Source organism: Aphelocoma coerulescens, unplaced genomic scaffold (assembly GCF_041296385.1).
Source record: "Aphelocoma coerulescens isolate FSJ_1873_10779 unplaced genomic scaffold, UR_Acoe_1.0 HiC_scaffold_39, whole genome shotgun sequence".
NCBI classification, from domain to species: domain Eukaryota; kingdom Metazoa; phylum Chordata; class Aves; order Passeriformes; family Corvidae; genus Aphelocoma; species Aphelocoma coerulescens.
This window is the reverse complement of record NW_027183733.1, coordinates 424,907-439,284: the sequence shown is the minus strand read 5'-3', so window position 1 is coordinate 439,284 and position 14,378 is coordinate 424,907. Positions and strand designations below refer to the sequence as shown.

Here is a 14,378-nt window from a genome sequence, read left to right as displayed (position 1 = left end):
CTGTTCCATGTGGATCGGCACCACTGGACCCCCCCTGCAGGGTTCGGGTGTGGGGGGGTTCGGGAACCCCGGGAATGCGCCTTCCCCAGAGCCACCGGCATTGGGGACTCATGGTGGCCTGTGGTGAGATCCCCGGGACACCCCCAAATCCATAAGAACCCCCAGAAACCTGTGGCCTTTGGAGAGCAGCTGAGCTCTCCTTCGGGACTCTTAAGGCTTCTGGGTGCTTTTTCAGGGCTTTTTGGAGGCATTTTAGGACCAAAATTGCCTTTTCATCCTCCACATTCCAGAAATAATGCCATGTCCTGAATTTATTCAAATTCAGTCAATTTAGATCTATTTTAGTCACATTTATTAAAACTTTCCAATGTGGTTGAGGCATTTTGTGTCTTTTTGAGGTGTTTTAATGCCCAAATGATCTTTTAACCCTCCACTTTTGAAATACAACATAAATATCATCCTAAATTACTCATATTTATTCACATTTACTCCCATTTTCGTCCGTTTTGTTTAAATTCCTGACAAGAATGAGAAGTTGTCTTTACAAACTGTGGGCCTGCTGTAGATAAAGCCACATACTGAGAGGTAAAAGAAGCAATAATGAATCGTGCCGCAACCGGGCCAGGAGACACTTCAGAGACAGAGTCAGAGAAGCGGGTATTTGCTTTATTCGGCGCGCCGGGTGTGTGGGGATCGCTCCTCCAAACACACACACCTGGTGCTCTCTACAACACAGTATTAAGGGTTAAATTATGAATATTCATCACATTCCTTGGGACAGGTGTGGTTACACAAATTATTTCTCGGAAGTCATTAGCATATGGGCCACGCATGCGCTGTGTGTCCTGGTGGTCGCGCTGAGGAAGGCCTCTCCTCTTCCTCGGGGGTCTTTCTGATGGAGGCCAGTAGTCATCCTCGCAGTGAACTTTTTCACCTTTCTCCCTGGGCATGCGTAGTCCTTTGAGGGATGATTCAGCAATCTCTGAGATGATCCTTGTCCCCTCTATCTTGACAAGATTAGGGTGAATTCGGCTTCTCAGGCTTTGTAATGAACATCTTCCGTCTGAACTAACATTGCTGTCTCCCAATAGTTAACTTGTGCTTACATGAGGTAGTTATTGACTGCCCCTTCTTCAATAAGAGGAACCAAAAATTCCATAGGAATTCCACTAATTGACAGGGAGTGTTACTCACTCAAGACTGCCTTAAATCCCTGGACTTAGAGAAAAAGAACAGAAACACAAGGCAAAAGAAAACAGGGGGGAGGGGGGGAGAGGGAAGGGGAGAGTACACATTGGAAGGGGGTATGTTACTAGGCAATTCGGGAAGTCTGTACCTCTCAAGTACCTCAGCCAACGGGGAAAGACAGAGGGAAATGTGGCCGGGAAATTAGGATAAAAAGAAGGCTGGATCCTCCAACAATTTGAGAGACCCCACAGGAAATGACCATGATCACTCCCTTTATGTGAATAAAGTAACAGGATTTCTCTGTCTCCTTTTTGGACATAAACCTCCAGTGGTTTTGGGTTAGTTTTCCTGACATTCCGAAGGGGTTTGGGGTCTTTTCTGGGTCCTTCTGAAGCGTCCCGTCCTGTCGTGACTCCGCCCAGCCAACCCCTGAGGGGACGTTTTGCTGAGGCGGGGACGGCTGGTGCACACCCACGCCCTCCCCTCGCACAGCCAACCCCTGTGGGGAGTTTTCCCCGAGCGCGGTTTCGGCAGGAGCCGCCCCTCCCTTCTCAAGCAAATCGGTGCGGAGGGGGGACCGTGCGACGGCAGCTGAAGCGCTTGGGAGCCTCCGAAACGGCGGGCGGGCCCCACCAGGCCGCCCAATGTTCCTCCCCTCTCCCTCTCTTGCCGCCATTCCCCCCCCGCCCCAGCCCGTCCCTCACGGCCACCGCACTCTGATTGGTCGTCGCCGTGAGGCGCGCTGCGCTCCCATTGGTTCAGCCCTTCCCGAGCCACGCGCTGATTGGCGTTAGCCGCCCCTGCTGCCGCGCTTCTTCTGTTGCCAAGGGCAGCCGCGCGCTGATTGGCCGGCGGGTGAAGAAAGGGGCGGGGCAGAGCGATCAGGGCAATCCCAAGCACAGACTCGGGCTGGGCGGAGAATGGATCGAGAGTCGCCCTGTGGAGAAGGACTTGGGGGTGTTGGTGCATAAAAAGCTCAACGTGCCCCAGCCCCTTGCACTGTCACCCAGAAACCCCCAATGTCCTGGACTGACCTCACAGCGTGGGCAGCAGGGGACAGGGGGATTCTGCCCCTCTGCCCTGCTTGGGTGAGATCCCACCTGCAGAGCTGCCTCCAGCCCTGGGGTCCAGCATCAGAAGGATGTGGAGCTGCTGGAGTGAGTTCAGAGAGGCTGCAGAGATGCTCCAAGGGCTGGAGCCCCTCTGCTCCGAGCCGGGCTGGGAGAGCTGCGGGTGTTCAGCCTGGAGAAGAGAAGGCTCCGGGGAGACCTTAGAGCCATTTCCAGTGCCTAAAGGGGCTCCAGGAGAGCGGGGAGTGGGCCTGGAATGCCAGGACAAGGGGAATGGCTTTCCATTCCAGAGGGCAGGGTTAGAAGAAGTTCTTCCCTGGGAGGGTGGGGAGGCCCTGGCACAGGGTGCCCAGAGAAGCTGTGGCTGCCCCATGCCTGGAAGTGTCCAAGGCCAGGTTGGAGGGGCCTTGGAGCAACCTGGTCTGGAGGCAGATGTCCCTGCCCACGGCCAGGGGTGGCATAGGATGAGCTTTGAGGTCCCTCCATCCCAGACCAGTCGGGGATTCTATGCTGAGGAGAAACATCACGCTAGGGATGGCGAATCCAGGGGGTGCCAAGCTGCCACGGCATCATGTCCATTGGGTGGTCCCTGACAAGGCCAAAGGGCAGCTCCTGAGGAGACCAGGTCATCCAGTTGGGCCAAGACTGCAAAAGTGGGATGCCATCACTCGGTGCTGAAGGCTCACTGCCAGGTGCCCTGACCCTTGAGCAGCTGTAGAAAGCGGAGGCTTATGTGCCTTCAAGGCAGGGTAGCCTGAGCACACGGCTTCTGTCTCTCCTGCCTGTGGGTCTCCCCTGTCTGGGCAAGGGATGCAAGCTGAGCTGAGGCTGGACGTGACATCAGTGCGTGACACATCCGTCAGCCTCAGGGACCATAGAAATGGGGGCTGGCTCCAGATGCATCTTCTCCAGAAGATGCATCGCTGCCACTCACTGTGACAGACAACATGGAGAATAGAAATTTTCGGTTGCAAAATAGAGCTTAAAGACTAACTAGCAAATTAGATAAAAGAATGTAAAAGTAGACACACAGGATGCTAAACAGAGCTGAAAGCAGTGGACAAACAGATAATAAGGAACCTAAGTGGGTTTTGTGACAAAGTTATGTAACAAGAAACACCAGTGCATGCCCTAAGAGAAGTTCAAGGCAAGGTCACTTCCAATTTTGGGGGCTCTCAGCGAATACGACCACCAGAGACCCCTTTAGACAACCCTCTAAGACCATAAAAGGACTTCCAGTAAGGGGCAGAGGTGGGTAAATTAGTTCTAGGAAAGTAATGTTTATGTATTAGCCCGGAAGCACCTTGTAATGAATGTGTATGATCCTGACGGAATAAACACCCGGTGTAAAGTTTCATGACACACATCTGCTTAGAGGAGACTTCCTCTGCATGTAAATATTAGTCGTTAATCAACAGTAATACCGGCTCCAGGGAGGATCAGTGAGTGGTGTCACCACAGCCTGGCCACTTCCTGCACCTGATCCAGCAGTACTGAGCCCGCTGGCTCGGGCAGTTTTCCATTCACTTGGCCGCTCACTCGGTCCGTACCTCACCAGTCCGGCTGTAAGGAGACTGTGTGGCTGTTGAATGGTTTGCAGTGTCAGCAAAACCCTCCCTGGTCCCCCATTATTCACAGAGTCCATCAGGTCGGCCAGCCATGATTTCCCCCGTGGTAAATCTGTGCTGGCTCTTCCCAGTGCCCTTCCCTCGCAGTTGCTTGAAAGGGTGTCCAGGACCATTTGCTCCATCACCTTCCCAGGGATTCCAAAGGAGCTGATTAGCCTGTAGTTCTTCAGATCCTCTTCTGTGCCCATCTTTAAGACTGGTGTAACACTCTTTGCTGTTCTCAGGAACCTCCTTCAATGGCCAGGCTTTTTTGAAGATGACAGACAGCTCCTGTAGCTTCCTCTGGTCCTCAGACCTGGTGGATGCCTGGCTCAAGAGCTCCCTGACTATTCTCCCCCTCCCCTACTGCTTCCACAGCAATGTCTGTTCACTCCTTCTGGATAACTTGATTCTTCTTCCACAATTTTTTCTTCCACATTCCTCCTTTCTGAGATGAGGTTGATCACAAGTTCCCCGCTCAGTTGATCTCCTGTCAGCCAGGGCTGTGATTCTGCTTTTCACCTTGCTAAGTTACCTTATTCTAAACTAGGACCTCAACCCCTGACCTTCTCATCCTCAGCCAGTTCTTGAGTGTTTCCAGGATCAAGAATTCCTCCCACTGGGAGGGTGGCCGAGCACTGGTGCAGGTGCCCAGGGAGGTGGTGGAGTCTCCATCCCTGGAGAGATTCAAAAGCCGCCTGGACACATCCTGGGCAGCCAGCTCTGGGTGGCCCTGATGGAGCAGGGGGCTGGGCAAGGTGACCTCCAGAGGTGCCTCCAGCCTCCCCCAGCCTGAGATTCTGTGACTCGGAGAAAAAACAGGTTGCAGTTTCCTAAGGACAAATGCAAAAGCTCCACATGTGGCAGGATTCTCCTGCCCTCACCAAAGTGGTTCATGTCACGTGTCTCCCATCTGCAGATTCCTCCCTGGAGTGAGGATGCCCCTCAAGGTCACTCCTTGAGGCTGACAGAAATATTTGCCCACGGTCATTGGTTTGGGTGAGAAGCATCAATCTTTAATTATTAATTGGTTTTGCTGGCTTGAATATAACTGCTTCCATGTTGCTTCAAATATAATGCACTCTACCGGAAGTTATAGTTCTCTGTACTGGGTAGTCAATAACTCTGATAAAGGTCTTTTTGTGTAGTCGTAATAAACACTTTATTTTTCTATAAATATATCCTTCATCCTATGGAACACAGTTGTATAAAGGTTCAATTACACCTATTATCCTACAATCCTACAATTACACCTGCAATCCTTTAAACATAAACTATGGACAAAATCTGAGGCTACGACTGCATGCAGCTGCACCCTGTCTCCTCTCTGACAAGCCTAGGAAGTAAGGAGGTCCTTGTGACTCAACGAGAGCATCTCCTGCCTGCTCCCTGCACAGCTCTCCAGGGGTTCCTGCCGGTCTCGGGCCAGCTGTGACTGCAGCAAGGACACCTGAAAGAGGCAGAAAGCCCAGCTCAGACAAGCCCACGTGGGCAGGAGCATCCGCAGCCCCACGGTACCGGCTGTGGGGGCAGACACAGCCTCCAACTCCAGCCCTCACCAACACTCTGCCCTTGGGGAAGGGGAAAGGAACAGGCTCCCACACTGCCCCTGAACGGAGCTCAGATGATCAACAAGTCCAGTTCATGGCTGGCAAACCCTTCCCTCATACAACCCTCAGCCACCACAGGTCTGGGAGAGAGAGTTCCGACAGGATTTAGGAACCCAGCTCTGATTCCCAAAGCACGCATTCTGGCCACTGACCCCTTTCTCCACAGGCTGTGCCTCAGCACGGGGGCTGCAGCTCCCCTGAGCTACTGGAGGACTCTTGTCTTTCAGAGGTTGATGCATTTTTCTGGTCAGACTGGGAGACAGGCAATGTAAAGTAGTCTGGGGGGAACACTCTCCAAAAAGTTCTGATTCTCCTCCCTTCATGTTCATCCTGCACCTTGGATGGGAGAAAGGGTCACAGAAACCTGTCAGCAAACATGGGGCAAAAGGACCTCTGGACATCAAGGCAAGGAGATCTCTGCTCACAGACCCTCAATTGCACCAGACAGCACTGGGGGCAAAGAACTCTCGCTGGGGGCTGTGCAGGAGAGGCCAGTGTGTGTCCGGGGACACAGGGCCAGGGAGGGAGGCAGCGGAGTGAAGGTGCCTTTGTGAAAGCCATGGGCTGCCACAACAGAGAGAACAAACAAAGGGGTGTGCCCACAGCAGGGACAGGGAGAGGCAAGGAAACAAGCAGAGGACTCCAAAGCACTGCCTGGGCACACGAGTCATGATCCAGAGGAGCCTGAGGCTCTGCAGAGGCAGTGAAAGCCCACTTTACCTCAAAAGTTCTCCTGAGCTCACGCTTCTCTGGCTTGTCTGCTGCTGCTGCTGCAACCTGGTCCCGCACACATTCCACACCCCTCCTGGAGTGCTCAGACAGCCGCTTGCCTTCTGCTCCAACAGCCTGCTGGGTGTTCAGAGAGGAGATGATTCCCTTATTTCAAACACCACAAGAGCTGTCCCTCAGAAATCTCCATCTCGGGAAGCATCCTCGAAGCTCCAGCAGTGCAGCTGCTCTTCAGCCCTCGCTACAGAACTCTGCTCACTTCAGTCCATCACTCTGCTCACCTGCTCCATTCCTTTCCACACCAAATCCAACCCACACGTGTTGCCTGCCCTTGCCTGGGCACAGGAGAAGCAATTCCCCATGCCCAGCTTTTGGCCTGGAGCTGATTTGAACAGCAGCTCCAGAGCTGCCTCAGTCGTTCCAGGCGTGCCAGCAAACAATCTGGCAGCCAATGGTCTCTGGCTGGAGCCAGGCAGACACACAAGGCTGCCTGCTGCAGCCCGGGCTGCTTTGCCCAAGCAGGCCTAGACTGACAGGGATTTAGAATCCCACCTCTTCATGGGAAACTTCATTGGAATCTTTGAGAGACGTTGCAGTGGACTGAAGATCAGTGCCAGTGCCTACCTGGGGATGACTCTTTCCCTGCAGAAAGGCTGAGTGTTTCTTCAGAGCCTCTTTGGCAATTTTACACTTGGCCAGTGGAGCACACAGGACTTGAGCATTTCCTCTGCCTTCCTTCAAAGCAGCAGCCCCATGCTCCAACTCCTCCTGTTTTCTTTCATTTTCAGCGTCCAATTGTTGCGTTTTTTCCTTTCTTGAAATTTCAAGTGTTTTCATTTCATTCTTCTTTTTCAGATCCCTCATCTGCTCCTCGTACAATTCCCGTTCACGCTGCCAAAACAGGGAGGTCACTCATTCCCTCTCTCGGTTTGCTTTTCATACCAGATCGGGACTCCTGCCACAGGCAGGCAAAGGCTGCCCCTCTCTCTCTGCCTCTCGGGATGCCTCAGACCTTTGCTGGGACCGCCCTTGACGCTGAGTCTTTCCCAGCTCACTCAGCCCATCCCAGCTCCCTTTCTGCCCTTCCCCGACCTCTTGCAGCTCCACTCGAGTGTTCCTTTGGGGAGCAGCTGCCAGAACTGCAGCCAGGATTCCAAGTCCACGCTAAGCAGGATTTAGGCGGTGCCATGAGGATGTGCTCTCCAGCAGGGAGAAAGGGAAGAGCAAACACCCCCAACATTTCATTCCCTGCAGCTGGGGTGACAGGAGTGGTTTTTGAGCTCTCCTGTGTAGAGTTTCCATGGCACCATCCCCGAGAGCCCCACTGCCCTCTCTTGGAGCAGCAATGGCCACATCAGTCTGTCATTCTCTGCTGCCACTCAGGACGAGTTCTCCCCTTGCAGGCACACGTCCTTATCTGCATCAGCACTTTGCTTTTCTCTCTTTTCTCCCCACTGGCTGCTCTCTGATGGCCAAGGCCAAACACCTTTCTATTAACAGCAAACTTGGCCTTCTCACCCCTCGTTCCAGGTCCAGGTATTTGAAATCTGGACGTGGGTTTGGACACGAGGAATTGCCCAGACCATGCAATGTCCATAGAGACAGTGTGGACATTGAGAACTAGAGGGCACAAAACTCCAGCATGGAGGAAAACCAGCAGCCTCAGCACTAACTGGCTTTGACATGACTACGACATCTTTTCCTCCTTATTCAGAAGAATGCAGTTTGAAAAGCTCAGCTGGAAAGAGGTGCTCCTTAGAACTATTAACACAAGGGCCAAACATAGCTAGGAAATGGCCCTTCATGGCATCTGCCGTTCTCACCAGCACATCCTTCCTTTCCTTCTCCAGGCTCTCCAGTTTCCTCTGCAGAGATGCCACCTCCTGACAAAGAGTCACACCCTCTTCCTTCAGGGCAATGGCCTCTTTCTCCAGGGCAGTTTCTCGAGAGGTCTTCTGGTGTTCTGCCCTCCACATCGCTGCGGCAGGAAGGAGAAGGAGAATGAGAACAGCAAAGCAAAGGCAAACTGATGTGCATCCTGCAGGGACAACAGCACTGTCTTCTTGGCCTGCCTGTGTTTGCCAGCCCCTAAGGCCACAAGGGCTTCCAAAGCTGACAGAAATGAAGGAAACTTCAAGGCAGAGAAAAAAGCAGGAATCCAAGGGGCAAGGTTCAGAGGAATAGGAAAGTGTCTTTACTCTTGGGCTTGTGCAGAGTGAGCAGTCCAAGAGAGACAAAGGAGCGGGGATGCCTGTGCAGCCCTGCTCCAGAGAGGCCAATAGCCTGGGGGCTCTGGCAGGGCCTGGAGTTGGGGGGAATCGAGCTGAGGCATCCAGCTACAGCTCCTCAGCACAGACACAGCACCTGAAAGGCACCACCTGTGCACGGGATCAGCCATAGCACAGCCAGATGGCACTGCCAGCCACAGCATCTTTCTCGAGAAAAAGCTTTCACTGGCACTGGATGGAGAAATCTCCTGCTGGTTGTTCTTCCCCTCTGCCATCTCTGGGCACTTTTCCTCTGCATGGGATCAGAGAGCCCTGCTGGCAAGACAGGATGGGGCAGTGGGTGCGAGAGGAGAAGCTCTACCTTGCTCACTTTCCTCCAACTCCTGCTGCAGCTCCTGGTTGCGAGCCTTCAGATGGTCTATCTGAGCCTGCACCTCCCTCAGCTCCAGCTCCAAAGTCTTACACTGCGTGGCCATGGCCTCTGCTCTTTCCTCAGAGCTCTGGAGCCTCACATGCAGCTCAGACCCCTCAGTTTCCAGCTCCTGCTTCTCCTGAGTAGGCTGGGGAGCCGCCTTCTCGATCACTGCTTCCAGCTCGGCCGGCATCTGGAAGATGGATGCACAGAGCCTCAGGGACAGGGCTGCTCCTGAGGCAGCAGAGCAGGCAGTAGAGCAAGCAACAAAGGAGAAATGATTTCAGGCAAAAAAACATGCCCAAAACAGAAGGCACAGAGCCAAGGATTCCAATGGAAACAAGTGTCCTGAAAATAGGGAAAGGGAGCCAATGGGCATCCTTGAGGCTGCAGCTCTGAACACCGGCTGAACTGGCTGCGCTGGAAGTGCCCTCCCCAGCCTGCCATAGCCACGTCTGTGTGCCCACATTGCTCGGTGCCCAGCACAGGCACCAACTCCATCTGGGACAACACTGCTAACAGAGGGATGGAGAAGCTCCAAAGGAGTCTGCTGCTGCTTCTCCTCCCACATTTCCTGCTGGGACCCGGGAGAGAACGGAGGAAAACATCGGCAGCAGACACCAGATCCAGCCTTGGCCTGTGGGTGCAGCAGCACCCCGGGGCAGAACACGGCAGCAGTGGATGCTGCTGGGAGGAGAAAGCAGTTGGGGCCTCCAAGCCAAAGGTGATGATGTGTGTCCCTGGAGAAGAGGACGCCAGGGCACAGATTACCTGGGTGTTGAGCTTCAGCACTTGTCCTGTGCGGTTTGCACAGAGCTGCTCGGCCTCGCGAAGAGCAGAACGAAATTGAGACACCTGATTGTTCAGTGCCTGGTTCTTTTCTTCCAGTGTTCTGAGGCACAGGTTCTTTTCCTCCAGAGACAGAAGCAGCCTAAAAGGGAAGCATGCAACTCATTACTACACGGTATCACATTTTAGGAACTCTTAGGACTCGCACCACCTCGGGGAAAACTGCTCTGTCTGATGAGGTTTGTCTAAACAACGTGGCTGTTGGTTTGTTCCCCCTGCAGTCACAGCCCAGCATGTGCCCACTCTGCTTTTATTCATGAAAGAATGGGGAGTTCCTGCCTACATGTCCTACCTTCTTCTTGAGATGGGAATGTGAATATAGACCTAACAAAGTCTTGCCATGAAGAGATTAGGGGAGAGGAAGAGTTTTCTTCTGACTACCCAGGCTCCAAGGGGGAAAGGTTTGGTCAACATGGAAGAGACATTTCCTTGCCCCATCTTGTATGTCCAGGTAGGAGGAGCAGCACCCTACAGCCAGAGGATCTCGGGGAAGTTCCCTAAGATTTACCAGCACCCATCCTACTTCCAGCTGGAGAAACAAAGGCCGATAGCAGAAGTGGCAACAGAGCCTTGGAGCACAACCTGATGGAAGATGCAGAAACCTGCAGGCAAGCAAGAGGGCCCTGCCCTTTCTTTGTCTTCTTCTCAAAAGAAGAATCCAGTGGCACTGAAGACCGGCAGGACTTGGTCAGCTGGAGGGGCCCCGCTAACCTTGGTCTTGTCTCTTGCATTCTTTGCACAGTCAGTATTGCCTGTGACTCTGGAGGCTGGCAGGGACCCTGCTTGAGCCCCCCCAGGCACCTGGGGGCATTTTCTGAGGAACGATGCAACAGAGACATTCTTGGTTCTTGGGTGCCTTTGAGGGGAATCTGGCCTAGGTCAGCAATCAGGGCCTTGAGATGGTTCTGCCAAGCAAAGGCATCAGGATGCCAGGCTGCTCCAGATCCCAAAGGCTTCAAGTTACAGGACCCAAGGCGGAGCTGCTGGATGTGTCCAGCTCCTTACACTGCAGCTTGGGCAGTGTTAGCACACCCACCTCACAACAGAACACACCCCTAGAGGGAAAGAGCTACTCCAAAAGCCTTTGTCTTCAGAAAAACTCTAACTGAAGGCTTGAAAGAAAAGAAAATGAAACACAACATCCAGACAACCAGACGCGTCTGCACGGAGAGTTCAGAACTCTGCCACGTAGGAAATGCTGCCAGAGCCCCTGGCAGATGCAAAGATGGCAAAGAGGGAATCCATTCCCACAAGGCAGAGTCCCACAGGCTTTCATTTACCTGGCTTTTTCCTTCTCTAGGGTGTTCAAGGAAGCCCAAAGTCCCGAATTTTGGCGTGCCACTTCTTCCCATTGACTCCTTTCCATCTCCAAGTTCTTCAGGTGCACTTGCAGCTCCTTGTTCTGATGTTCTGCCTCCTCCAGCATCTTCTGGAGCTGCTCAACCTGCAACAGCTTCTGCCTTGACTGCTTCTGGGCCTCCCTCACATCTTGCCGGGCTCTCTGAACAATCGTTGCCTGGGACTCTCTGGAGGCTGCCAGCTGAGATGTCAACTCTCCCACCTCCAGTCAAACAGAACAAAGCAGTCAGAGGCTACAGCCACAGCCTGTCACTGTCAGCCACAGCAGAGGCTGTGAGAAAAGGCAAAGGCCAACTTTCCATTTCTCCCTGTCCTCAGAGCACCAGATTCACAATGCATACGGACAACTTGTTTCAATCTCTACGTGGCCCACCAAGGGCACCTGAAAAAGCACCTCCCACACCAAGGCCAGCAAGAAGAGGCCAGCAGGAATCCGTGCTGATGGTTGCTGGCCAACAGCCCAGAGGACTAGCCCAGCTGTCCAGGGCAGCAGCTGAGATTCAGCAGAGCACCGAGGGTCCTTCAGAGCAGCTGCCAAGGATCCCAGAGCACGAGGCAGCCCCAGGGACCACCCCAGCAGCTGCTGCTCTGCCATGGAAAAGCAAGAAGGGCACAGACCCCCTGCTGGATGCTGCGGTGCCACTGCTCTTTCACTCACCTGCTTTTGTAGAGCCTCCCTCTGCTCAAGGAGGAGATTCATTTCCTCTTTGATGCCTCGTAGTTCTTCCTCGTGCCTCTTCTGCGCTGCCTGGATTCCCCTCCGAGCTTTCTGCAGCTCAGCTTGCAGCTTTGCCTGGATGGTCTGGCAACAAAATGCAGAGCAACTTCCTGCGACCTGCCCTCAGGCTCAGCTTTTCCCACTTGCTCTCTCAAAATCCCATTCCTTCAGCGACTTCTTTTGGCTTCTCTACCCAGCTCTGCTTCCATTGTAAGCCTTGCTTCCCGGGCCTGAGCTCTGGAGTTTGCCAGGCTCTGTGCTGCCAGGGCCTGAAGCAGCCCTTGCCTCCTGACTCCCAGCACCTGCCTTTTGTGCCCTTGCCACTGCCCTGCACTCTGTTCCCTGCCTGCTCAGACTTACCTGCCCCTTCTCTTGCTGCTCTTTCACCTCCTGCCTGAGCTGCTGCACCTGCTGGCAGGCTTGGCTTAGCTGTCCCCGAGTTTGGAGCAGTGTCTCTGATAAAGAATTCTTCTCCTTCTGCTTTTCCAGCAGGACCTGCACAGAAGGAAAGAGCAGAGGGCTTGACACTTCCCCTGCAAACTCTGTGTGGCAAGAGGCAAAGACTGATGGGCTCACGCGCTCTCAGAGCACTCGGCTGCTGTTCCCCTGGGCCACTGTCTGCCCTGGGGGGGACACAGCTTCCCAGAGAGTGACTTAGAACACAGCCCAGGAGACATCTCTGGGTTGCTGTTCAGAAATACTCCAGGCGAGTCTTTAAAAAGATTTGTCTCTTGTCAGTGTTCCCGCTGCGCCCTCCCTGTGCCCACAAAAGAAAAGTCCTACAAACTCAGTTTGGCTATGGACACCGACCAGTACACACCAAAAGAGGACCCTTAAGAGAACAGTGAAGATCCTCCAAGGTAAGTCTTAGGAAAACAGAGCACAAGAGCAGCACAAAAATCCCAACGGAAAGCTGATGTTTCTGCCGGGCTTCCTGTGAGAGGGCTCATTCCTGGGCCCAAAGATAGCCCTCTTCACCTTTCACCTCCCCAAATTCAATGTAGAAGACATGGAGGGCATGCTCCACACAGCCCCATAGCCTGCCATCTCCCACAGCTCCAGCCTTGCAAAAAATCACACCAATTCTCCTTGCACAATCATTACCTCTCGCTTGGCATTTTCAAATCTAGTTTGTTCCTCTTGTCTTTGAGCCTGCAGGGTGGCAACTTTCTGCCTCATCTCAAACAGCACCTTCTGGTGCTCCTGCTCTCTCTCTGCCTTCTCTTTTTCCCATTGCTGCAGCATCTCCTGTATGTCTGCATGGTACCTTTCCCGCTCAATTGCCTGAGGAGGGGAGGAAAAATCTTCAAGTTGAAGTCCCCAGGCAAGCTCCTCGCTGAAAAACGTGAAGCTTCATCCCTCCCACAAACCCCAACCTGAAAAGACAACAGCACTGGCTCTCTGCTCTCCAGAAACCGTGTCCTGTCAGGGAATTTAAAAGGAGGCTCAGCAGGTGCAAGGATCCCAGAACCATGGAATCATTTCTGTTGGGAAAGACCTGCACAAGCATTGAGTCCAACCATTCAGAAAAGGAGGTGTCACCTTCTGGCACCCTGATGCCCCAGTCACAAGGACTGAAGGACCGGGGCCTGTTCCATTTGCTTCCAGCCCAAAGCTAATCCCTCTGTCCACCGTGGGAGCACAGCAAGACAGGAACCGAGTTCCCACGCCTGCAGCCAGCAGCACTGTTGGCATCTGCTCCACGCTGGCATCTGCTCCGTGGCAGGTGGGACTCGGGGAAGATCCTGCCCTGGGCCGCCACGCTTTGGGTGGGCACTGCCCAAGCTGCTCTGGAACTCGCCTTACGCCCTCACGGAAGCCGTGGCTGCATTTACTGGCCCAGCACCATCCTGTGGGTCTTCACGCGCCTCCAAGTCCGAGCCGCCGCCTCTCCTGCCCGGCCCAGCAGCGGGAGGCCTCTGGCAGAGGACTGCTGCCCTTTCACACCCTCAGGCTCTGCTGGTGCTAAACCAGCCCCCAGGGCCAGCTTGGACAATTCAGAAGCGTATTGTCACCTACCAGGTCTTGCAGGAGCTTGTTTATTTCCACCTGCTGAGCAGTTCCCTGAAGCCTGAGGCTTTTGTGACACTGCTGCTCTACCTGCAAGAGCTGTTGTGCTGTGTCTTCCTGCTCCTGCTTCCTGAGAGCTCTCTCTGCTTCCAGCTCACGTTGGAGGCACTTCACTTCTCCTGCAAACACGACCAACAGCAAGATTCAGAGTCTTTACTGCCTTTACTGACTCAGGCCCTTTCAGTGTCAGCGTAGGAGGGCCCTGCCTCCAGCGCCACCGCTCCTCAGAAGCCCTGCAGACAGAGGAGGCTTTACAGCAGCTTCTCTAGGTGGGGCGGCACCACAAACAAAGCACACGAGGTTCTCACCTTGTAGCGCCTCCTTGGCCTGTGTGACTGTGAGCACTTGAGCCTCCAGATGGTTGCTGGTGATCTCCAGCTGGGATATCTGCTGCTGAGCAGCAAACAGGCTGGATTCCAGGTTCTCCTTCGCTGACCTACAGGTTGCAAATACGGAGAGACATGAGCTGCTCGCTCCTGACACTCCCGGGCAGTTATTCCAGGACAACGTGGCTCAAGATGCCCAGGCCTGAGAATGC

The 14,378-nt window shown here is 53.8% G+C and overlaps 1 protein-coding gene across 1 annotated transcript in view; it reads right to left on the bottom strand.

The window, feature by feature from the left end:
- Positions 1-14,378, bottom strand: part of LOC138101677 (centrosome-associated protein CEP250-like) — a 93,946-nt gene that overhangs the window by 66,041 nt on the left and 13,527 nt on the right. The window contains exons 6-13 of the mRNA XM_068999451.1: positions 14,149-14,276; positions 13,790-13,959; positions 12,875-13,054; positions 12,131-12,265; positions 11,711-11,854; positions 10,974-11,254; positions 9,616-9,775; positions 8,861-9,037 (exon numbers count right to left, since the gene is read on the bottom strand). Coding sequence (XP_068855552.1) covers positions 8,861-9,037; positions 9,616-9,775; positions 10,974-11,254; positions 11,711-11,854; positions 12,131-12,265; positions 12,875-13,054; positions 13,790-13,959; positions 14,149-14,276 — 1,375 coding nt within the window. The remainder of the gene's footprint in view (positions 1-8,860; positions 9,038-9,615; positions 9,776-10,973; positions 11,255-11,710; positions 11,855-12,130; positions 12,266-12,874; positions 13,055-13,789; positions 13,960-14,148; positions 14,277-14,378) is intronic.